The sequence below is a fragment of the Musca vetustissima genome, unplaced genomic scaffold (assembly GCF_032173495.1).
Source record: "Musca vetustissima isolate MV318-11 ecotype Yass unplaced genomic scaffold, APGP_CSIRO_Mvet_v1 utg4668, whole genome shotgun sequence".
Taxonomy (NCBI): domain Eukaryota; kingdom Metazoa; phylum Arthropoda; class Insecta; order Diptera; family Muscidae; genus Musca; species Musca vetustissima.
The window spans coordinates 58,208-85,298 of NW_026879841.1; the positions used below are offsets into that span (position 1 = coordinate 58,208).

The 27,091-nt window shown below is 35.6% G+C and overlaps 1 protein-coding gene across 1 annotated transcript in view; it reads right to left on the reverse strand.

The window, feature by feature from the left end:
* LOC133324972 (fat-like cadherin-related tumor suppressor homolog) overlaps positions 1–27,091 on the reverse strand; it is a 117,973-nt gene that overhangs the window by 52,838 nt on the left and 38,044 nt on the right. The window contains exons 2-4 of the mRNA XM_061533795.1: positions 605–3,194; positions 418–524; positions 148–355 (exon numbers count right to left, since the gene is read on the reverse strand). Of these exons, the coding sequence (XP_061389779.1) occupies positions 148–355; positions 418–524; positions 605–3,194 (2,905 nt within the window). The remainder of the gene's footprint in view (positions 1–147; positions 356–417; positions 525–604; positions 3,195–27,091) is intronic.

Below are 27,091 nucleotides of genomic sequence, written 5' to 3' on the forward strand. Positions count from 1 at the left end.
CACCACAAAATTAGTGAACATTCACGACAGGGTTGCCAACGTTTTATTCAGAATACATACTTTTTCCATTGACTTCCCCCCACACACATCTGTATGTTCGACCAGTATGTGAATGATTCAATAAAAATATTAAAATGTAAAAATTACCTGTTGATTTGTTGATTTCAAAAAATCCTTCAGGATTTCCTGAAACAATCTTATATGTAATTTTAGTTGTTTTGTCTACATCATCATCTGTTGCGTTCAGTTTTATTATAAGGCTATGTGCATTACTCCCTTCAAGTATATAAGGGTAATATACTGGTTGTGTCGTTATAGGAACATTGTCATTTACATCCTCAACTTCTATATACACCTATAAGAAATATAAATGTGTTCATAATAATTTCTTACATAATTTATAAATGTAATATATACCTGCGTACAACTGTATAATGGTACTATGGCTTGATCCTGGGCGCATAAAGTGAGCCAATAAAACTGCTTAGTTTCGGCATCCAAGTGCGAGAGTGTTCGAATAGATCCTTTGTAATTGAAAAATAATCCATTAGCGCTTATATATATATATATATATATATATATATTGTATCTTTATTTAACGTACCTTTTTCATTAACGGTAAATAATCCGATTCCATCCCCACCACGTATATAATATGATATTTCTGATTCTGGACCTTTGGAGTCAAGGTCCCTGGCAGTTATGTTCCGTACAATTGTCCCTTTTGGCATATTCTCTTTAACTTTTGCAGTATAGACAAAATCATCAAACTCCGGAGAATACCGATTCTCGTTGACGTCAATTATCTCTATAACAACGGGCATTTCTGAAGATAAGGATGGTGTGCCGCAGTCTATGGCACTAATTACTAGATTGTAGATTTGTTGCGTTTCATAATCTAAGTAATTCTGTGTCTGAATTATACCGCTGACTTTATCAATTTTGAATAGAGTTCCATTTGCAACATCCTCTTTAATGGAAAAAAGAATTTCTGAGTTTATACCGACATCAAAGTCATTTGCTTCTATTTTAGCAATAACTGTGCCTCTAGGAAGATCCTCACGAACTTTAAAGATAATTTCTTGAATACCAAATACAGGAGCATTGTCATTTATATCATCTACAATTATGGAAACAACAGCTTCCGCTGATAGAGATGGAATACCTCCATCCTTGGCGTAAATTTGTAATTCATACTCATCTTGTGTTTCGCGATCTAGAGTACTTAATAAAAATAAACAGCCTGTGGTCGAATTTATAGCAAATTTATTTGTTTCAGATTTAACTCCATAAAAAATATGGGCATTTGTAGTTGCATCTGCATCCGTCGCGTTTAGGCAGAAAACTTCACTTCCAATTATAGTATTTTCAGGAAGATGAAGTTTAGCAATAGGCCTTTGAAATACTGGTGGGTTATCATTAACATCCAAAATAGTGACTGTTAGCATTTTTGAATCACATCTGGAAGGTTGTCCAAGGTCGCACACTGTTATATTCAGGACATACTCTTCCTGTCGCTCTCTATCCAAGTATCCTATAAGTTGAAGTTCACCACTGTCGGGATCAACTCTAAATACAGATTCAAAATCGCCATCGGCAATTCCAAACACCAACTTTCCATTGTATCCTAAGTCCCGATCTTTGGCTTTAAACCTTGTTATTGTATCACCTAGAGGAAGACTCTCATTCACATTCAATATTATCGGAAAATCAACAAATTCCGGTTTGTGTACATTTTGTCCATATCTGTTAAGTGTTAAGTAACCGTGTGTTTCCAATTCGTCATTGATTCTCATATTGTTCTTTTCCGAAGCAGCTAATATATCAGCCAACTTTTTCGCAACCCCGGTTTCATGGCACTCAAAACTGCTATAGCCATCTAAATCCAATTTCAAGCCATTCAAATGACCGCCGCTTATAAGATCTATGTTGATTGTCATCTCATCAGAAAAATGTGTTCCATCTGTTGCGGACACGTTAATATGACGATGGAACACTCGCATATCATTAAGATCACATCCAATTGTTATTACGCCAGTGATTGAATCCATATTAAAACATCCATCTTCATTACCAGAAATTAGCCGATATGTTATATAATCGCCGACATCAAAGTCTATGGCTGATAATGTGAATATATCTGTCCCCACAGGAGCATGCCGAAATACTTTTCCTACACAATCGATACGTTCGAACTGTGGTCTATTGTCGTTTATATCGTTGATATTAACAATTACATCCATTTCCGTCTGTCTTCTGTAGGGTAGGCCCCAATCTGATGCTCTCACTTTTAATTTATACGATCGTCTCATCACTTCAAAATCTATTAAACTTGTTGTTCGTATAACTCCAGTAAAATGGTCTATATCAAAAGGCATATCATGAAAATTCGCAATACTATATGATATAAATGAATTCTCTCCGGCGTCTTTATCCCTTGCCAGGACTTTCGTTACATACGTTCCTGTCTTTTCGTTCTCATTCACGTATACTGTTATATTTTTCTGATCGAAAATAGGATCATTATCATTAATATCTAGTATATTAATTTTTACTTTTGCTGATGATTGCTTTCGAATTCCTAAATTGGCTTGATCAATGGCGGACACAGTAAGTGTATAAAAAGCAGTTCTTTCGGCATCCAAATTTTTCTGTGTATACAACATACCTGTGTCGGGATTGATCTTAAATTCTCCTCCTTCATTTCCTCCTACAATTTCAAGAAAAACTAGTGCGTTTTTTCCAAAGCTGGGGTCGCTTACTTTTAAACGAATTACAGGCATATTTATTGGAGCAGTTTCTGGAATGGATACTTCATATAACTGCTTAGTAAAAACAGGGGCATTTTGTTTTTCAACATATATAGTAATAGGTACAATTTTAGACGTATGTCTTTGTGGAATCCCTTTGTCCTCAGCGCGTATAGTTAAGTTGTAATAATTAGTCGAATTAGGTAGTACAACCAGTTTCTTCAAATGAAGATAAAATTCATCGTTCGTTTTAGATGGAACTATCTCAAATATTCCATCTGCATCACCATCTACAATCGAGACAGCACTGATTTCACCGTGTTTGCCACTGTCTTTGTCAGAAACTCGAATGATTCCAAATGTGTTTCTGGTAAAGTCGATATTTTCCTGTACCACTATATTGTAGACTGTACTAATGTATAGATCTGGCGAATGTAGATTACTCTGAAATTGAAATAAAAAAATTTTGTGATTATAAATGACAGTGTTTTGAGCAAAAATATAAATGACAGTGCTTTGAGCAAAACAATTAAAAGCTCTAAGATTCTTCAATGGTTATTACAAACAATAAAATGTTTATTTTTTAATGTAATATTTATTATCAAAAAATTACGTTGTCACTAGTATTACCCAGTTGTTCAATAAATATCAATTGTCTGCTATTATATAATTAATAAATATCATTATTATATCTGTTATGAATGCATGTGGTCTGTGTTCCAGTACTTTTTTAATAGTAAATCTAGTAAAAGGGAAACATTTCAAAATTGCTCTCAGTGTACAAAATAATTTGAAAAGTTCGGGAACGCAAATCTAGAAATATGCCAAAATTAGACGGCCAACATAACAGCCAATCGGAAGTAGGCACTCCTGTTTACCATTTTTTACTCGGCCAAATTTCTCGAGTAAAAAGTTTACAAAGAGAAAGCCATTTTGTTTTGTGCTCCCTTAAATTTGAGTCAATGTTTTACCAGTTTTGTGGGTTGCGGAACGGTTTTCGAGTAAAACGTTGCAAAACATGTAAAATGAGTAGATTCATTTAGGTTCTGGAACGGAACTATAGCTAGTTACTTAGTGATCTAGTTACTTTACACCAAAATGGAACACAAAATAGACTGTTGGATTCCTTTGTTGATTGGAAATTTTGTCTAAGCAAATTACACCAATTCATTAGTTACTGGTAATGCGAAGGGTAATGAATCGACTATTTTATAGATTACCGGTGGATATAATAATCAATGTTTCTCTCTTCGTTACAAATTCTCTATGCCAAAATCAAAAGCTGAACAACTGTTTTGTCATTTTGTTTAGACTTTTCAGTAAATTTCTAAATTTTGAATACAATTTTCGTTTTTAATTCCCATTTATTCAAAAGAGTCGGACATATATATTGAATACATATATAAAGGGAACTCGATTTTATATCCTGCTGGTTACGTAAGTTTTAAAATTGAGAAGCAATAAAGGAGAACCTTAGTCTTCTACATAAATATATTCATTTCAGGGTTTCTATATTTAGACGTCTTTCAAAAGTCTCAAATAGAAGCGCTGCCCACACATAGAGGGACTACTGGTATTCTGTACAAAGAAAGAAGATTCGATAGTGGAGTTATATAAATAACAGATAAGGTTTAGCAATATCCTTGCAAAATATTATGTAATTTGTCAAAAATACCGAATAAATATAGACATAAAGAAAAACTTTTATACAGAATATTTTCAAAACTGTTATAATATCTATATTGCTAAACATATGTAACTAGACTAGTAAAGTACTATAATTTCCGACTACTGAAATGGCTGGTTACTCGTAAGGCAGGTAGGTGACAATTGACATACCCATGTTAAATTCACCAGTCTAGGGCATGAAGGGGTAACTAGTGTTACTTATAGGTAATTAGTAAAATACCTAGTTCATAAGCGGTTACTCGAATAATACGTTGACCAGTAGATACGTGTCCATGTATATCACCCATTTCATTTGCAGTCAGCAGTTCCCCATCTTTGGCAATACTTATTGTTAAAGGCATCTTCATCGTTCTCAGATCATGAAAAAACTCCGATTATTTGAAATATGGTCGCATGATCCTGAATCCAAAATAAAGCTCATGTTGGTTGCCTCACTCATAATTGCATTTACCATAAAACACACAAATTCATCCTCACTTTCATTATCAGAATAAGGAACCGTGGATTATCGATGGTTCGTTGAGAAATTTGCTTCTTTTCTAAACCTGCAATTAATTTTCATATGTCCCATTTTTCCGCAGTTATGGCATTTTCCATTGAATTTGAATTTATTATTCTTGCGAGCAACAAAAACAGTTCCTGATTTTCCAACACCATGGTCCCCAATTCTATCACCCCTTTTTGCCTCTTCAGCTAGTAAACGTTGTTTTATCACTGATAATGTCAATTCATCTTCTTTTATATTTTCCAAAGCTGTTATTAGAGGGTCATAACTTTCAGGCAGGCTTACAAACAGTTGCGACACCAAGTCGCGCTCGTCTAATTTTGCTCCAGCTGACTTTAATTGGCGTACAAGACCATCAAATTCTAAAAAATTATCCATCATTTTTGTATCTCCTGATAATTTCAATTTTGCAAGCTGTTTCCTCAATATTGTCTGATTTGTAGATGATCTCACCGTAAAAACGTTCTTTAAAGCATTCCACATTTGAATTGCAGAAGATTTATCTCTTACATAGTCCAAATAGTCATCATGAATACAACTGACTATAATGTATTTTGCTTTCGTATCCATCTCACGATACTTAATTTTTTTCTCATTTGAAGCATCGTCTTCCAGGGCTGATTCAATTACTTCCAACACATTAACCGCATCCAAATACATTTTTACACGAAAACTCCAGTTTTCATAATTTGTTCCATTAAATTGAACTATTCCATGAGGAACTTCCTTTCTTTGGTCGCCCATAACCTCTTGATTTTATTATTTCTATTTGATGGTTATGAATTGAAAGTTTTATTTCGAATGAATATAAATTTTGATTACATTGACAATATTACAAAAATAATTTACAACGCATGCTTCTATTTAAAATTAATATTTAATTGAGTGAAAAAAAACCTACAAAATCAAGGTGTTCAACAGGGTTACATAAAAGATGTGGACCAAAACAGCCAACCGACTTAAAACTGATTTATGCCTAGGTTTCCTATTCGTTCTGCCCTTCATTTTCTTCCGCCCCTATGAATGTACTATTAATGCATTTTTATTATTAGAAAACTTAAATACAATTGTTCAAGGTCTATAATAGGTAATCCAGTAAGGCCAACTGCTAACTAAAATTTTTGTCAAAATAATTAATTTCTAATAAAAACGTAGTTCCCTATCAAAAGTATGTAAAATAATGTTCCAATTTCAAAAACAAATGTGTAAAAATACAAGAAAATTTTATCAAATAAAGTGAAAAATAAATAAATTTGTGCTAATTTTGTCGTTCGCGTTGAAAAAATATATAAAAAACGAAATATTCTATAAGATATTTTCGCCACAACAATAACGTTTGACAATAGATGTAGGGTTCTATTTTTGTAGGAATTCGCCTTCTGGATGACCTGATATTTGGACCATGAGAATGTTCACAGAGTTTTTTTTTTTTTTTTTTTTGACAATTTTCTTTACAATAATAAAGAAATGTGTTTTAAACCATATGACTATCACTTTAACCTTAATTACATATACCTTGATTTATATCAAAAACGATTTGTCAGTATGACAATTTAATTTCTATAAAATTATTTATTTAAAAAAAGTTGTTGTTGTTGTAACAGTTTGGCTGTCTCGTTTTCCCTGAAATGATTCATCGATGTTTGTTTTTTATTTGAACTTGTGTCTATTACTGGTTTGGGGATGCGGGGTTCAATGTGAATGATGTGTGTGTGGAAGGATGTGGTAAATTGGGGGTGGTTAATGTATTGTGTGTGGATTGAAGGGATTGATGGGAAGGGTGATCAAATGTTATGTTGGGAGCCACTTCTATTGGCCTCACTTCTATTGACCTCAACCACAGATCAGTGGTCCAGTTCTTCCAGTTCTTGGAGCAACAATATTTTGCGTTGGAAGCAGCAGATTAATCTTTCGATACAAATAGAGCCATAAAATTCGAGAAAAGATTCAGCCAATCGCAAGTGTCTTGCCATGTTTGCAATCGAATAGGACACAGAATGGTAGATTGTCGAGCGTTCTTAGCAATGACATCAGCGGAAAGGATTGCTAAGGCCAATGAACTGCGAGTTTGCTGTAGTTGCCTTAATCACAAGATGGGCAGCAGATGTCTCAGTAACAGACGGTGTCAAACATGCAGTGGAAGACATCATAACTAACTGCACGTTGATGAGCAAAAGAAGTACAAAAGTACTGGGATGAAGAAGGAATCAAGCGCTACGAAAGCAACGATGATGACGGAGGAAAGTACTTCGACTGTACTACTCGCTACAGCGCAAGTGAAGGTACGATCGATGACCGGAGAGGATGTAACGATGAGGGCGATTATCGACCAAGGAAGCTGCTCAGATTCTTGGACTTCCACGGATCAAAAATAATACCATTATTCATGGACTGGGCAGCACGCCAGTGGGAGTATCCAGACATAAAGTTAGGATAGAAGTGAAGCCTCGATTTCTAAGCAACGAAATCTTTCGCACAGAGGCATTCGTGCTACCATCAGTGATGAATGCTCAACCAGAGGAATCATTCGAGGCCAATGTAGAAGAATGGAACAATTATACATAGGCAGATCCGTTGTTTAACAAGTCAGACAGAGTGGACTTGATCATCGGTGGCGATCTGTATTCCGAGCCACCTTTTGCCCAGAAAACTAAATTAGGTTGGATTTTATCCGGCAAGGTACAGCTGAAAAACAAGTCCCGAAGATATCATTTAGCCGTGACTAATTTGGAAAGATTTTGGGAGATCGAGGAGGTAGAAACGCCAGCAAGTCCGGCGGTGGAAGATGACTGGTGTATGCAGATGTATGACGAATCGACAGCAGTAGAAGATGATGGACGAATAGTGGTGTCATTGCCGTTGAAAGAAGATAAATCACTCGGCGATTCCAAAAGTCTGGCAACAGCAAGGTTACTATCTACAGAAAGAAATCTACGGCGCAACCCTGAGCTGCGAGGCCCCTGCAGGGGATTTATGAAGGAGTACGAAGACTTAGGTCATATGGAAAAGGTGTCATCAGAATCTAAAGGAAAATTTTACTTGCCTCATCATGCAGTGATACGATAAGGTAGTTTGACTACGAAACTGCGGGAGGTATTCGATGCGTCAGCGAAATCCACAAATGGAAGAAGCCTAAATGACATAATGTATACAGGCCCTAAGCTGCAAAGATATATATTTGACATCATGCTGCAATGGCGAATGTACCCCTATGTGGTAACGGCAGACGTGAAAAAATGTATCGTCAGATAAAGGTGCATCCGGCTGATCAGGAGTATCAATATATTTTATGGAGGGAAAAGGAGAGCCAGCCGATTCAGCAATATAAGTTGACGTCAGTGACATATGGAACAACGGCAGCACCATTCTTAGCAGTGAGGACACTATTTAAGATAGGAGAGGATCCCGAACTTGATACGCACTGCGGGTGGTATTCGATGCGTCAGCGAAATCCACAAATGGAAGAAGCCTAAATGACATAATGTATACAGGCCCTAAGCTGCAAAGAGATATATTTGACATCATGCTGCAATGGCGAATGTACTCCTATGTGGTAACGGCAGACGTGGAAAAAATTTATCGTCAGATAAAGGTGCATCCGGCTGATCAGGAGTATCAATATATTTTATGGAGGGAAACGGAGAGCCAGCCGATTCAGCAATATAAGTTGACGACAGTGACATATGGAACAACGGCAGCACCATTCTTAGCAGAGAGGACACTATTTAAGATAGGAGAGTATCCCGAACTTGATACGCAAATAAAGAGAATAATAAGAGAAGACTTTTATATGGACGACCTGATGACAGGTGCAAATTCAATAGAAGAATGCGGAAGAATTGTGGCAAAGGTTTCCAGTCAATTAAAGAGGTATAATTTCAACCTACGAAAATGGCTGTCTAATGACGAAAGAATCTTGGGTGCAGTAGCGGATAGAGGAAATAATGAGGTGCTAAAAATGACTAAAGATGACGAGTCCATAAAAACTTTAGGCGTTTTATGGGATCCGGTAAAAGACGAATTTAAATTTCAAATTAAGTTCGAAGACATTTCCAAGTTCACCAAGAGGAAATCCTGTCGCTGATAGCGAGGATTTTTGATCCTCTAGGATGGCTTACTCCAGTAACAGTTGTGGCGAGACTCTTGATGCAAAGGTTATGGGTAATTCAGTCAGGCTAAGATGAAATAATTCCAGAGGATATCATAGCAGAGTGGAAGCAATTTGTCAACGCAATAGCTAAACTAAATACACTCCGGATACCACGGTGGGTGTCAACAGCAAGAAATGAGCCAGGGCAACTGCACGGGTTTTCAGACGCTTCGGAGAAAGCATATGCGGCAGTTGTGTATGTAAAGTGCAATGGAACGGTACGTTTACTGACTTCGAAAACGAAAGTGAATCCGCTAAAAAATAGAAAGACGTTGCCGAAGTTAGAATTATGTGCGGCGCATTTGCTGTCAAAACTGTTAAAACGAGTGATTTAAATTTCAAATTAAGTTCGAAGACATTTCCAAGTTCACCAAGAGGAAATCCTGTCGCTGATAGCGAGGATTTTTGATCCTCTAGGATGGCTTACTCCAGTAACAGTTGTGGCGAGACTCTTGATGCAAAGGTTATGGGTAATTCAGTCAGGCTGGGATGAAATAATTCCAGAGGATATCATAGCAGAGTGGAAGCAATTTGTCAACGCAATAGCTAAACTAAATACACTCCGGATACCACGGTGGGTGTCAACAGTAAGAAATGAGCCAGGGCAACTGCACGGGTTTTCAGACGCTTCGGAGAAAGCATATGCGGCAGTTGTGTATGTAAAGTGCAATGGAACGGTACGTTTATTGACTTCGAAAACGAAAGTGAATCCGCTAACCATTCTTAGCAGTGAGGACACTATTTAAGATAGGAGAGGATCCCGAACTTGATACGCACTGCGGGTGGTATTCGATGCGTCAGCGAAATCCACAAATGGAAGAAGCCTAAATGACATAATGTATACAGGCCCTAAGCTGCAAAGAGATATATTTGACATCATGCTGCAATGGCGAATGTACTCCTATGTGGTAACGGCAGACGTGGAAAAAATTTATCGTCAGATAAAGGTGCATCCGGCTGATCAGGAGTATCAATATATTTTATGGAGGGAAACGGAGAGCCAGCCGATTCAGCAATATAAGTTGACGACAGTGACATATGGAACAACGGCAGCACCATTCTTAGCAGAGAGGACACTATTTAAGATAGGAGAGTATCCCGAACTTGATACGCAAATAAAGAGAATAATAAGAGAAGACTTTTATATGGACGACCTGATGACAGGTGCAAATTCAATAGAAGAATGCGGAAGAATTGTGGCAAAGGTTTCCAGTCAATTAAAGAGGTATAATTTCAACCTACGAAAATGGCTGTCTAATGACGAAAGAATCTTGGGTGCAGTAGCGGATAGAGGAAATAATGAGGTGCTAAAAATGACTAAAGATGACGAGTCCATAAAAACTTTAGGCGTTTTATGGGATCCGGTAAAAGACGAATTTAAATTTCAAATTAAGTTCGAAGACATTTCCACGTTCACCAAGAGGAAATCCTGTCGCTGATAGCGAGGATTTTTGATCCTCTAGGATGGCTTACTCCAGTAACAGTTGTGGCGAGACTCTTGATGCAAAGGTTATGGGTAATTCAGTCAGGCTAAGATGAAATAATTCCAGAGGATATCATAGCAGAGTGGAAGCAATTTGTCAACGCAATAGCTAAACTAAATACACTCCGGATACCACGGTGGGTGTCAACAGCAAGAAATGAGCCAGGGCAACTGCACGGGTTTTCTGACGCTTCGGAGAAAGCATATGCGGCAGTTGTGTATGTAAAGTGCAATGGAACGGTACGTTTACTGACTTCGAAAACGAAAGTGAATCCGCTAAAAAATAGAAAGACGTTGCCGAAGTTAGAATTATGTGCGGCGCATTTGCTGTCAAAACTGTTAAAACGAGTGATTTAAATTTCAAATTAAGTTCGAAGACATTTCCAAGTTCACCAAGAGGAAATCCTGTCGCTGATAGCGAGGATTTTTGATCCTCTAGGATGGCTTACTCCAGTAACAGTTGTGGCGAGACTCTTGATGCAAAGGTTATGGGTAATTCAGTCAGGCTGGGATGAAATAATTCCAGAGGATATCATAGCAGAGTGGAAGCAATTTGTCAACGCAATAGCTAAACTAAATACACTCCGGATACCACGGTGGGTGTCAACAGTAAGAAATGAGCCAGGGCAACTGCACGGGTTTTCAGACGCTTCGGAGAAAGCATATGCGGCAGTTGTGTATGTAAAGTGCAATGGAACGGTACGTTTATTGACTTCGAAAACGAAAGTGAATCCGCTAAAAAATAGAAAGACGTTGCCGAAGTTAGAATTATGTGCGGCGCATTTGCTGTCAAAACTGTTAAAACGAGTGATAAGTGCCATGAGATGTAACTATACAATATTCGCATGGAGCGACTCGACAATAGCTTTGAGTTGGATAAATAACAGCAATAATTCCAACAGATTCATTCGAAACAAAGTGAATGAGATAAGCGAGCTGCCGAATACCCGATGGAGTTATGTACCGACTAAGGAAAATACAGCTGATCTTGGATCTAGAGGAGTGTTGTCGATAGAAGAAGACGGTATTTGGTGGAGTGGGCCTAAATGGCTTCAGAAGACAGCAGAAGAATGGCCTTTAGCGCCCCAACAAAAGCAACAAGTATTGGTAAATACGAGGAACATCAATAAGGCTCATTTTGTGGACGCCATAACGGAGAAATGTTCGAGTTTTTCTAAGCTACGGAGAATTGTTGCGTATATTCTGCGATTTGTGGAAATAATGAAAGGCAAGAAGCCAGATGAGCTAACACTAACAGTAGCAGATTTGGAAAAGGCGGAGAAAGTTATAATTCTACGTCACCAAGAATTAATGTTTCCCATGGAGCAAAGAGCACTGAATGACAAGGAGTTAGTGTGCAGGAAGAGCAGCATAGCAAATCTTCACCCGTTTGTAGATAAAAACGGTATTATAAGAGCGGGAGGGCGCCTGCAGAGTGCTAGTATGCAATTTAACCAGCGACATCCAATAATTCTGCATGGATCGCACCGGGCGGAGATAATAGTTAGCGGATATCATATAGCAACCCTTCATGGTGGTAACAGGTTAACTCAGGTCGCAATTAAGCGGAAATATTGGATAGTTGGAGTGCGACGTATTATAAAAAAGAAGATTCGTCATTGTACTAGATGCATTCGGTATAAGCAAGAGGCATCGAAGCAGTTGATGGGTAATCTGCCAGAACCCAGGGTAATGATAAGTCACCCATTCTTACACACTGGCGTGGATTATGCTGGACCTATAACAATGAAATGTTCCAGAGGCAGAGGGCAAAAATGTTTCAAAGGATATATCGCCGTATTTGTATGTATGGCAACTAAAGCGATTCATCTGGAAGCCGTGAGTGACCTGACGACCGAGGCGTTTATAGCAGCCTTTAAAAGGTTTTTTGCTCGGAGAGGGAAGTGTGCAGTGATCTACAGTGATAACGGAACTTCGTAGGTGCTAGCCGCAAATTGGATAAAGATTTCAAATCCGCGGTGAAGAACAACAGTTCAGCAATGAGTTTTTTAACGGAGGAAGAAACTCAATGGAAATTTATTCCGCCTGGAGCACCTCATCAAGGAGGAATATGGGAAGCAGGAGTGAAATCGGTAAAATTTCAGCTGAATCGGATAGTTGGCGAGACGAAATTGAAAGAAATTGAAGAAATGAGTACGCTGTTATGTCAAATAGAAGCGATGCTGAACTCAAGATGCTGCGGAGAGTGAAGATAGTGAGTCGGTCGATATTTTGTCGCCAGCCCACTTTTTAATTGGCAGATCATTTGTGGACGCACCTGAACACACAGAAGAGGTGATTGGGTCCCTTAATCGCTGGAAGCTGATTCAGAAGATGAAGAAAGATTTCTGGAATAGGTGGAAAGAGGAATATTTAACCACGTTACAACACATGAGAACGTGGTTCCAGCCTCAAGAAAATTTGCAGAAGGGAGATGTAGTGCTAATCAAAGAGGAGACATCACACCCTGCGAAATGGCCACTTGGTCGGGTTGAAGAGACCTGGAAGGTAAAGACGGCAAGGTGGGAGTGGTATCCGTGAAGCTGCAAAATGGATGCCTGAAGCGGCCAGTGCAGAAGATTTGCCCGTTGGTTAAAGCGAAAGATGAATGTGCATACCAAAGTTGTACGGAGAAGGAGAAGAAGATAACAGCGGTTGGCGTGTTGCTGTCAGTGCTGCTGATGGCGTCAGTAAGAGTAAATATGGCGACACAAATTGGAGGTAATGTTACACCACTGAACAACTCTGCAGCAATATATATGGATTATACCGGCTCTGTGGATGTAATATAGTGCATTTCAACATGAAGCCGTATTTTGATTTAATTCTGCAAGCTGATCGATTGTTAAAAGAAATGAGAATGTCATGTCCGAAATTAATGGAGTTTGAGGCCCAATGTCATCACATGTTAGACACAATAGAAAGACAGCTGGAGAACATGGGAAAAACAAATCAATATTTGTTTCCCGGAGAAGGTCAGCGGGTGAAGAGAGTGCCTCTTGAGTTTATTGGATCGCTGCAAAAAGTATTGTTCGGGACGATGGATGCAGATGACAGAAGGCAAATGGAGGAAAATATGAGAAATCTGCTAAATAATCAACATGATTTAAAGAGCTTGATTCAAAAGCAGACATCCGTGGTTGAGTCCACCACAAATGTTTTGAAGAGAACCGCAGAAGAAGTAAAATATTAACTTTGAGAGGATGACTGAGCGGATAAATAATAGTACAGAAGCGGTGAAGGAATCGTATTTTATCTACAAGGAATCCAAAAAATTCTTCATGGTTACGAAAGACCTTCAGTTGATGGTAGAAGAAAATGAAAAAATACAATCGGAGATAATTGGATTATTAATTGACATTAATCATGGGAAGTTGAACCCGGCCCTACTCACTCCATCACAGTTGCAGGATGCTGTAAATCACATCAGACAACACATACCAGACCACGTGAAGCTGCCGGGGAAGAAGTTTGATCAATTGCGAACAATTTACAAACTGTTGACTGCGCGAGCTACAACCTTGAAATATGATTTGGTGATTGCGGTATCAATCCCGCTATTAAGTGATCAGGTTTCCCAGCTATATCGAGTTATACCGATTCCTTTTGAATTTGAGGGAGCGAAGATGATAGCCACAACGAGAAATAAGTTCCTGATATACAACTTCAATGCAGATGCATACCACATGATGTCACTGGCAGAGTTGAATCAATGTCAAGTGTTAGCCCAGAGCGAGTATGTGTGTCAAGGCGGATGGCCGTGGGTAGATGCAAATGATAATTCCTATGAAGTATCTTCTATCAAACCGCTTAACCACCACAACGCAGGTAGAATTTCTTTGGAGCAAATTGCACACGCCGAATTGCTGGCTATTTAGCTCATTCGACGAGTTGTCAGCACATCTTCAGTGTAATTCAGGAGCTCAGATGATAATGAAGTTGCCTCCGCAAGGGATGTTGGAATTGCAGCCTGGATGTACTCTTCGAATCAAAGGTGTGTCGATTTCTGCACCAGTACAATTAAAATCCGAGCGAATCGTGGGTAATAAGATGGTTTTAGCCACCAACGTGTCGGAGATACCCGAGTTTAATTTGAGTCCACTGAATGCCATGAGGATTAACTACTCAGAGTCGATGGAGAAGCTGGAAAGGGCGATTGCTGACTTGAAGAAGGAAAATCTGGATTTGAGAGGGCTGAATTTTCATCAGAAGAGCGGGACGGCGTCACTAATTTTAATAACAATATTAGTTTTAGTAATATTAGTATGGTATTGTAGGATGAAATATAATGTAAAGAAACAATTAGTTAGGATCAAAATTGATGTACATAAGCCAGACGAGGCAGACAGTAAAGTATAATAAAAATAATGAATAGCGGGGTTGTAATATTACCGCCGCGGAAAATGTTCACGGATAAGTGAACTGTTTTAGTTACATAGATGAGATAAAATACAAAACATAATTTTGTGAATGTACAGTCCACAAAAATAACATGCACATTTAAAGAAGAGGCCTCTGTCGTGGAGGTCACTAAAAGATAACAATTGTCACATGGGGGAATGTTTGAGTTAGATTACGGACGGGAATCTAAACTACAGACTGATAAGCATGTGTAGCGTGTTGCATGCAACGTGGGAGATAACTCGGTGTGAATGTGTGACCTCCCCATAAGATTATGGCAGGCATGGTACATACGCATGGGCACACATCTTATCTCATATTATATTTCTCTCTCTTATGTACTAGAATATTAGGTTAAGATTTATTTGTGTTCGTAGTTCTTAAGAAAAAATATTAAATAAAGAAAATCAGTGTAGCACAAACAACCAACGTCGAACAACTCTTTTCTCTCCGCGGAACATTGTTCGACCCTTAATTATGAAGTAATTACCGACTTTTGTACATTGTTCAATTCGAATCACTCTCTGAATAACCAAGAATTTTGTCCCATCCCTAACAATTGAGAGAATTGTTTAAAAATAAATTGATTTTAACAGCATGAAAATATTTATAACATTTTAAAACTTTTTCAGTAAAATTGAAAATGTTGAATGAAATGTAAAAAAATATCTAGTTTTTATATATGCAGAAGGATGTAAATTTTGTAATCTACATAATGCAATATGCATTTCTTTCCCATTGGTTCTATGAAACAAATGTAAGGAAACCAAAACAGAAATTCTTCAATTTTTTATATGTGACATTTGAATTGAGAAAATATGAAAATATATTTAAAACAACAATATTTTTGGAAGAATGGAAAACATTAATTAAAAGAGAAGAGAATTATTTTTTTATTTAGATCCATATGTGATTCACGCAAATATGTTACATTTTTGGCGTAAAACAAGAAACAAAAAGTTTGAAATAAGAAACTCTGATGACATGAATTAAGAATAGTGTTGTATGAATGGGTTAATTCATGTACGTAATTCTGAGAGGGAACTACGTTGTTCGAAAGGTAACAGCAAGTGACAGCTGCTTTGATTCCAACGTAATACTAGTGTCAATATGAATTTAACAAATTATGTTTTTAAAAATCACCCAACAGGAAAATTGGGAACGCATTCAATTTGTAATTATTCTTTATTAAATGTGCTCCCGTATTCAACTTACTCAATCTGCCTGCTGGGAAAGTTTGGGGAAGCAAATCTTTCTTCAAGGAACAACTCGCTATTTCCTGCATTTTCATATGTGTTACACATATATATGGCAATGGCTCAATTATAGGAAAGATGTGGAAGCCATAGATATATAAATTTGATAGATTTTCATTCATGTTTTTCAATTTTTATTGTGAGGATTCGAAAATATTTCATTTTCAAAATAAAAATAATTTGATGATAATTTGTTTGTTTACATTTTTCTGTCAAATGAGTTGACACTAGTAGAACTTACAACAACAAATTTCCATGTGGTTGTTGTATCGTTTTTTGTACAACAACACTTGCTGTTACCTTCTATTATTATACCATGATATGGGTTGTACCATGGTATAATTATTACAAGGTAGGGCACAGCTACAAACTGATTACAATTTTTTCTCAAGGTGGCTAGTTCCATCAAATCAAAATACATATTTTGTGTATGTGTATTGTTTTGAATACAATGTCAAATAAATTCAAAATAAATTGAAATATATTCAAATTTGATTGAAATGAAAATTATGTTTTTAACATGTTCGTCTTGAAGTAATTACTTTTTTATGGATGAAACAAACATTTGATGGTATTGCCTACTGGATTTTGGATAGAAATCCTAACCTTGCATTCATTTTTCGCGATTTTAGTTTTGTGTTTAAAAAAATGTCAAAAAAAACACAAACACTTGTTGCGTATATTTATTTATTTTTTTTTTTTTTTTTTGGCAGAAGAAACCACATGTGCATAGTTGTTTTTTTTTATTCACCTCAAGCTGCCCTACCTTGTATTATTGTACCATGGGTGGTACCTAAATTCATGCGAACGCGTACGATTTTATTCTCCACATAAATTAAATACACATTTTTTGAAGTTTTTGTTTTTTGAAAATAGAATTCCAGTCATTGAAAAATTTGCTTTTCTATAAAAGTAAATATTTGTCGGTTAATTAAGAAAATGTTTCCATCCATTTTCGCCGTTTTCAATTGGCAAACAAGTACATAAGGCCATTGCGTATTTGGTAATACGGACGTTCACAAACCCTATAAAGGTAAGAAAGTGGGTATTTTAGTACGGAACGCACTGATTTTAGGTACGGGCATAACAGCCTTACCTAAAATTCAAATGGCTCGTTCGACGCTTTTCACCACAAAAGTAGAACACATGTATTTATATGAATGTTACCGAAATACGTTGACGTACGAATTTTCAAAGTTGAAAAAATTCAACTATGACAGAACTTAGTTTTGTTTTTTCTTTTGTTGAAAAAAGAAACAAAACATAAAGAAATATAATTTTCTTCAATAAGAATATGAAATATTTGAACACATTTTATAATTTCTTAATTTTATTTCGCGATTTTGTTTATTTCGCTAAGAGAAATGGATTCGACGTATTTGGGTAATACGGCCGTACAAAACATTTTGCCATAGTGGGGAAGTTGAATATTGTACGCATATTTTGTACGCTTCGTTGAATTTTAGGCAGGGACCGAAAATAACAGTTATTTTTTAAAATGCGAACAAAAAAATCTTCATGTTAGAGACATGGGACACCAATAGTGTCATATACCAATAGATTCGTACTGAGGAGCCCATTAAGGATATTAAGTGATCTTGAGAAAACACTCTCAGTTCCCATGTTAAGGATTATTTTTTAACGGAAAAAATAAACGTTGATTTTTAATTGTTAAAAAAAAATTTATTTTTTCCGTCAAAAATAAAAGTCTTTTTGCGATTTTTATTTTTTCCGTCAAAAATAAAAGTCTTTTTGGGACTTTTATTTTTTCCGTCAAAAATAACAGTCTTTTTGGGACTTTTATTTTTTTCGTCAAAAATAAAAGTCTTTTTGGGATTTTTATTTTTTCCGTCAGAAAATAAAACTCTTTTTATGTAAAGAAGTTTATACAACTTGTAATCTATATATAAAAATGGAGCAAGAAAAATGTATACTAACGCATCAATTGAGAATGGCTGGACCGATTTGACTCAAAATTTCTTTCAGTTGTCGGTAATTAAAGTGGGAAGGTTTTTATGAAAGAAAATTTTGAGAAAAATCCGCGAAAATCTTGCAAAAATTATTTTAAAGAAACGGCTGGACCGATATGACTTAAAGTTTCTGTTAGTAGTCTGTAATTGAAGTTGAAAGGGTTCAATTAAAGAAAATTTTGAGAAAAATCCGCGAAAATGTTGGAAATATATTTTGGAAGATATTAGCATTTCCACACGTTTTATATCGAACTTTTATGATTTCATCCCTTCATAGTTCTTTTTGGACACATTTTGGTCGAAAATTGGCAGCGTATAATATCTTAAAGTAATTGTCAATTATGGAAAATTCTCAAAATATGTTAATTTTCTACAATTAATTGGATTGTCATGGCCAAGAAAGAACTATTGTATATTGAAATTTATATGTTCATGTATGTTCTAATACTAATAATGCGATCATTAACATTAACAGATTATTATTCACGTCAGATATTTGAAGTTTTGTCTTATTTTCTTTAGCTGTTGGATATAAAATCCTATTTTCATATTTGTCAAAATTGTATTATTTTTATACCCTTCACCACACTGTGGTATAGGGTATTATGTCTTTGTGCAAACGTTTGTAACAGGCGAAATGAAACGAGATAGACACATGGTTCCTTTTGAGAATATGCACAGAATCACTTTTTAAGTCGATTTATGCATGTCCGTCTGTCCATGTTAAATTGTAAACAAAGTACAGGTCGCATTTTTGATTCGAATTGGATGAAATTTGGCACAGCTCATTTATTTGACCCAAGGACGACCCCTATTGAAATTGGGAAAAATCGGTTCAGTTTTAGATATAGCTCACATATATTTTTTCGTCCGATTTTATGTAAATGGTGCACCAAAGTCCCTATATATCCTTCGATTTGCACGAAATTTGGCATGGCGTACAGAATTAAGCCTAGAATGGTGAGTGGTAAGTTTCGGGAAAAAAATTCGATATACCTACCATATATATTTTCGTCCGATTTTATGTAAATGGTACACCAAAGCTCTATATAGCTTTAGATTTGCACGAAATTTGTCTGTCTGCCCATGTTATATTGTAAACAAAGTACAGGTCGCATTTTTGTGACGTACAGAATATTATGTATCAATTTTACTATACACCGTTTTCCATAAATGTGTCCCATGGTACGCAGACGACACTAAATTTACCCGAATGAAATTCAATTTAGCATAGGTTGTAGAAAGACATGAGTATGTTCATTCGAGTGAACATTGACATGAAATTGTAAAGGTACCTATGCACAGATTTAATGTAACTATCCAAAATAGGATATGAGCAAAATTTGACGTCGCTACATCGTTGCATTCGGGAGATACGGTACCTTATTTCCGATAAATAAAAGTCCAATATCAACAAAAAAATGCATTTTTTAGATTTTTGATATGTGTCGTCTATAATCAGCTCATAAAATATGTAATCCAAAAATATACATTTACTTACCGCGTATTAAATAAAAGCTCTAGAACATTTTGTTGCCTGTGGGCAGCATTGGGCCATAAAGGATTAAACAGCAACTTACTCAAATGTTAAATTAAAATCAAGTTGTTAAAAATGTGAGGATATAGCAAATCCGATTACAACATTTCACGATTTAGAGTTAAGATATAAAATAGGTCTACGTCGTCAACATTGGCCAAACTCTTCCCCCATAACTGTCAAAAACTATTTATAAAATATATAGCAAACATATACAAATCTATAACGGCAATCTGAAAACTAATTAACAATTTTTTTTAAAAATGAAATATACCTATAACTGAGCGAAAACCACTAAATTTCTATGCCAAATCTAAAATTTTTCGTGTTATATACTGATTTCAATATAAAAATCAAAAGAACAGTTGGACATGAACAAAATGTCATTGTAATTAAGAATCCTTCAAGAAGGGACATATAAGATAATGAAAAACGTTGGAGCAATAACAAAACATGATCTTCTATTAAAAAACATTTGTTATGTGCTTGGGCCTGCATTGGGATACCAGTTAATACTTTTTATTGACATAAAATTAGTGGCAAATGTTTTTTACCAACCATATATTGATGCAATATTGATAAGGCAAAACAACGTTTGCCGGGTCAGCTAGTCAGTTATAAAATTACAATTTATAAATCTCTGTCCTTATTACAATAAGTGTACACATAAGTAATCAAGATCAAAGGTAAAAAATATTTGTTATAAATTTTTAAAAAATAGTCTAGTGTACCAAATCATGAATATAAATTAAAGAATCATTCCCCTGACTATTAGTTCAAAGGTTATATAACTGGTATCAAACTCTATATGTTTATTTACGTAAAAAGACTTTTATTTTCTGACGGAAAAAATAAAAATCACAAAAAGTCTTTTATTTTTGACGGAAAAAATAAAAGTCCCAAAAAGACTTTTATTTTTGACGGAAAAAATAAAAGTCCCAAAAAGACTGTTATTTTTGACGGAAAAAATAAAAGTCCCAATAAGACTTTTATTTTTGACGGAAAAAATAAAAATCCCAAAAAGACTTTTATTTTTGACGGAAAAAATAAAAATCATTTTTAACAGTTAAAAATCAACGTTTATTTTTTCCGTTAAAAAATAAATAATTAAAGTGGATTTTTTTTATTTAGGTCACATAATAACAGTTATTTTTTACCTGATTTGATATAAGTTATAACCGTTACGGTCCCTGATTTTAGGTTAACGTTAACGTTGTAAGAAACTTTAAAAATTCGACTTTAAAAAGCAACTATGTATGTGGTGGCTTCTTCTGCCAAATATAAAATAAATATACGCAACAAGTGGTTATGTATATTTGATTTTTTTAAACACAATTAAAAACGCAAAATTGAATGAAAGGCTATGATTTCTTTCCATATTCTAGTAGGGAATACCATGAAATATGTGTTTAATTCATAACAAAGTAATTACTTCCATACGGACGCGTTAAAAACATCATTTTTATTTCAATTAAATTTTGAATATATTTCAATTTATTTTGAATCTATTTGACATAGTATTCAAAACAATACACACACATACACGAAATATGTATTTTGAGTCAATGGAACATGCCACCTTGAGAAAATATTGTAATCAGTTGGTAGCTGTGCCCTTCCTTGTATTAATTATACAATGCTAATAACTAAAATGAAGTTTACTATACATAGATAAAAAACAGTCAGTTTACAAATACTTTCTACAATGGTGTCAAGGTCATTAACTACAGGAATAAGGAGGGTAGTATCCTTATGGCCTTCAAATGGGTAGCTGTCGCAAGCATAATAGCTTTAAGATGAACGGAGTATCTGGTCGTAAAATATGCCACGAATAGGGCAGGGGAGAATTATTTGGAGAGGAGTAGGGGGGCTCTTTTGTATGGAGTGGGGTAGATTTATTTCCGCCGTCATCCGACACAAAAGCAACCGAATGCAGCACGACCTGAAAATCGTGCAGATAAATCTGCACCATTGTAAGACATCGGCTGCAGAGCTACTCGCTCTAGTTCAGGAACCATAAATATATAAGGGTATGGTGATTGGTCTTAAGAGCAAGCACTACACGGTCTTCACCACCTCTAACGAGAATAAGATAAGAATATTTATAGTTGCCAATGTATCTGAACAATACATTAGAATTATGCTAGGAATGCCCTAGGGACCTGGACTTTTAATTGATCTTAAATTAGGTAGATTTTTAGAAAAATATAGACTTTGTAAAAAGGCATAGATATTTTATCTATCGTACAGCACGACCTGAAAATCGTGCAGATAAATCTGCACCATTGTAAGACATCGGCTGCAGAGCTACTCGCTCTAGTTCAGGAACCATAAATATATAAGGGTATGGTGATTGGTCTTAAGAGCAAGCACTACACGGTCTTCACCACCTCTAACGAGGATAAGATAAGAATATTTATAGTTGCCAATGTATCTGAACAATACATTAGAATTATGCTAGGAATGCCAAAGGGACCTGGACTTTTAATTGATCTTAAATTAGGTAGATTTTTAGAAAAATATAGACTTTGTAAAAAGACATAGATATTTGATCTATCGTACATAATTTTTAACTATATGTGTATCTATTTGGACAGACTAAATTTGAAGGTTGAATTTCAAAATGTTGGGGTTTGAGGTAGCTTTTCTTTCATTAAATTATTTATTAGTACGTTTACATTTAACCGGAATTCGTTAACCCAGTGGGTTTCAATTGTCAACTCCTTTGCGTATATGTCAAATAAATCCTCATAAAGTAGGTTAACCCTGTAAAAAGTTCTAATGTATATGCCGTTTAGGATTGGCTTTGAAATTATTACCTGAATGTGTTTTTTTGTAAATACATCACTTATTCTGTTGCTGGATTTGCTTGCGATTTTATAATAACAATTAATAATTATAAAGGAAAATGGCGGAATTTGTGGACAACTTACTGACCAATATATTTCTTTATAAATTTTGAATTAAATCGTGTAACAATGTTAATACTCTGCAACAGTTTTTGTTGTTGCAAAAATTATGTTGAATCTACCTGTTATATGTGCCCTGCTGTCAAATATATGTAGGACGAAAAAACAAACTGAGCCTACACACACGCATCAATCAACCACCAACATCACACATCAATCAATGCAACGACGAGCAACGATCAGTGCATACGACGACGCGATACAGAACAGACGGGCTCAGACAATTCTTCATTCTCTCCATTCATTTTATTAAATTCATTAAACTTTACATTCATTCAAATACCCCTAAACATTATTCAATAAACTTTTCTTTTAAACTTTTGACTAAATAAACAGTATTTTAATTAATTGAGACAACGGGTAATCATTTGTGTTTGAAAGCGAAGGAGACAGAGGCAATCGTAAACGGCTGAGGATGTTTGAAGGTTTCTGTTACGACGAACACGACGAGCAATACATCAAGAAAGCAGAATATGTGAAGACGCACATGACAACATCAGACCTGGTTTCTATTTGCTGTTTGTTGGGTATCGACTACGACGAGGATGATTTGTTGCAACATGTATTTGAGAATTTGAAAAAGGGTATGATGCTGACTTCTGCTATTGCTGAGAGTGGTGACGACGACACCGAAAACGAAGAGAACGAAATCGACGAAGAAGAAAATTCAGCCAGTGACGACGTAAACGATCAAACCATAGTCAATGCTAGAAACAACAAAATAGAAGTTTTACAACACAACGACGATAATGACGATGAGCAGGAACATCATGATGAAGTTAACGTGGGCGCTGCACAGTATGCAATAAAATATGATAAAAAGTCGACAAGACACATCAATACACACGAGAAAGAAGTTGAACAGAAAAAACAACAACATAATAAGCAAAACAGAACATGCAACGACGAAAATGTGCAAAAACAATCCTCATGTGGAATACAGTATGATGTCGTTAACGTAAATTCATGAAACAGTGCTCAATTACATAGACTCCTCACCGAAAGAAAATATCTAAAAACGAAAGTGTCCATGAATATTTTCTGCATATGAAAGAAATTGCATCTCGGGGTTCTGTTGAGGACAATGATGCATTGATTCAATATGAAATCAATGGTCTTAAAGATTCTATTTCAAATAAAGCAATACTTTACGGTGCGCGTAATATTATAGAATTTAAAGAAAAACTCAAGTGTTATGAAAATATGTGGCACAAACATAGAAACAATAACGAAACAAAACATTCTGCCGAGAAACAGATTGTTAAAAGCGATAAGAATATTTTGTGCTTTAACTGTGGAAATAGAGGACATTCATCGAAATTTTGCAAAGATAAAGGAATGGGACAAAAGTGCTTTAATTGTGAAAATTTCGGACATATATCGAAAGACTGCCCTTTGAAAAAAGAGAAAAATGAAAAACCGAACGTACGATTAATTGCCGATGATATCATGAGAAAGAATGTGAAGTTCGGAGAACTTGAATGGCTTTCATTATTCGATACAGGTAGTAGATTCAACATTGTTTCCGAAACCGTATATAATCGTTTGGGCAAACCGAAACTTTTGAAATCGTACTTTCATGTAGTCGTATTCGGTAAAAACGCGAACGAGAATAAAGTTAAACCTTTAGGCAACTTTTATGGTGAAGTAACAATAGACGATGAACAATATAACCTAACATTTCATGTCGTACCAAACTCTACAATAGACGTAGAAGTAATTCTGGGAAAAGAATTTTGTCAACTTGCTGAGATAAGGATTACGTCTGATGACCAGAAGATCAACAAGGTAAAAGAATCAGTATTTGAAGAGACGCATGTAAATCCTATGGCTAGAGAAGATTCGAAATTGAAAGTAAAGAATATGATTCTGAATTATAAACCTCAGAAGATTAAAACGACGAATGTAGAAAAGCGTATCACCCTGATTGACGACACATCAATATATTGTACACCTCGAAGACTTCCGCTGAAAGAGAAAATAATAATAATTGACGAACAGATTGATAAATGGCTTGAGGAAGGTATCATTGAACCGTATGAATCGGAGTTTTGTAGTCCAATTGCCCTAGTCAAGAAAAAAGACTCTACATATAGACTGTGCGTGGATTATCGAAAAATCAATAAATTCATTATGAAAGACCATTTTCCGCTGCCTTTGATAGAAGACCAGCTCGATCGACTTCAAGGAGCAATGATATTTAGTACCCTAGATTTGCGCAATGGATTTTTCCATGTTAATGTCAATGCCGATAGCCGGAAATTTACTTCTTTTGTCACACATGGTGGACAATACCAATTTCTCAAAGTACCTTTTGGATTGACCAACTCACCTGCCGTTTTTCAACGCTATGTTAATGCAATATTTAGAGACTTAACGCGTGAAGGTATAGCGCTACCATATGTTGATGATGTTATAGTTCCAGCGAAGACTGAAGACGAAGCGTTATCCAATTTGGAAAGAGTTCTAAGTACTTGCAAGGATTACGGGTTAGAATAAAATATAAAGAAATGTCATTTTCTACAAAGACGAATCCAGTTTCTTGGTAACATAATTGAAAATCAACAGATTTCACCAACACCTGAAAAGATTAAAGCAATGGCGAAATATCCACAACCAAAAGATACCAAACAAGTAGAAAGATTCCTTGGATTAGCCGGATACTTTAGGAAATTTATACCAGACTTCGTATTGATAGCAAAGCCGTTAACCGACTTGAAAAAGAAAGATACTTCGTTTAGATTCAGCGACGAACATATAAAAGCTTTTAATAGACTTAAACAGATATTATGTGAAGTACCTGTTTTAAGAATTTTCAACCAGAATTATGAGACTGAAGTTCACACAGACGCGTCAATAGATGGATATGGAGCTGTCCTTTTACAAAAATCACCAGAAGACGCCGAAAGAAAATACACCAGCTATGAACTAGAAGTGCTAGCAATCATACAAGCTTTGGATAAATTTAGAGTTTACCTAATTGGGATACATTTTAAAATAGTCACTGATTGAAAGGCGAACAAAATCCGATACCCAAAGACGATACTCCACTACATACCTACCATATCGATTTTTTGGGACCTCTTCAATCAACAAGCAAACTTTACAACCATATTTTTGCCGTTATCGATAGTTTCACAAAATTTTGTTGGTTGTACCTCACAAAATCGACTTCTGCCAAAGACGCTATTTCCCGACTTACAATTCAAAGTACAATTTTTGGTAACCCAGCGAGAATAATTTCAGATCGAGGATCGGCATTTACAAGTGATGAATTCAAAACTTACTTTGAAGAAGAGAATATAGATCATCTTAAGGTAACTACAGGACTTCCTCGTGCAAATGGCCAAATTGAAAGACTCAATAGCATCATAGTATCCGTAATTTCAAAATTAAGTATCGACGATCCAGCAAAATGGTATAAGCATGTTGGCGCTGTACAACAACTAATAAATTCATCATACCAGCGAAGTGTATGGTATGATTTCAGTGTAGATACAACACCATTTCAAAGAAGACTTAAATTTGAAAGAACTACTTGTTCAAGAACTTATTACACTTTACGACGAACAGAGAGAATCTATACGAAACTCTGCGAAACAACAGATTCTGGCCGTACAAGAAGAAAATCGACGTATATTTAATAAAAAAAAAACGTAAACCAGCGAATCAGTGCAACGAGAACGACGTAGTGACAATTAAAAGAACTCAGCTTAGAGGTGGCCTCAAGCTCAAACCAAAGTATTGGGTCCATACAAGATTGTAAAGATTAAACCAAACAACACCTACGACGTAGTCAAAATTGGTAGTAGTGAAGGACCAAAATATACATCGACTTGTGCAGAATTCATTAAACCGTGGCCCGACAACACGAGTGATGACGATATGTAAGACTGCAGGATGGCCGAGTTGTAGGACGAAAAAACAAACTGAGCCTACACACACGCATCAATCAACCACCAACATCACACATCAACCAATGCAACGATGAGCAACGATCAGTGCATACGACGACGCGATACAGAACAGACGTGCTCAGACAACTCTTCATTCTCTCCATTCATTTTATTAAATTCATTAAACTTTACATTCACTCAAATACCCCTAAACATTATTCAATAAACTTTTCTTTTAAACTTTTGACTAAATAAACAGTATTTTAATTAATTGAGCCAACGGGTAAGCATAAATCCCATATATATATATATATATTTTTTTTTTTTTTTTTTTTTGTTTATTATTAAGTCTATAGATTACAAAAATCCTTACAGACTAAAACTAAAAACTACAAATATTTACAATATTATATTATTACGTTAGGCATTTAAGTGTAATATAATTTTTCTTTTTACGCTATCACGATTATCAGAAAGATCGAAAA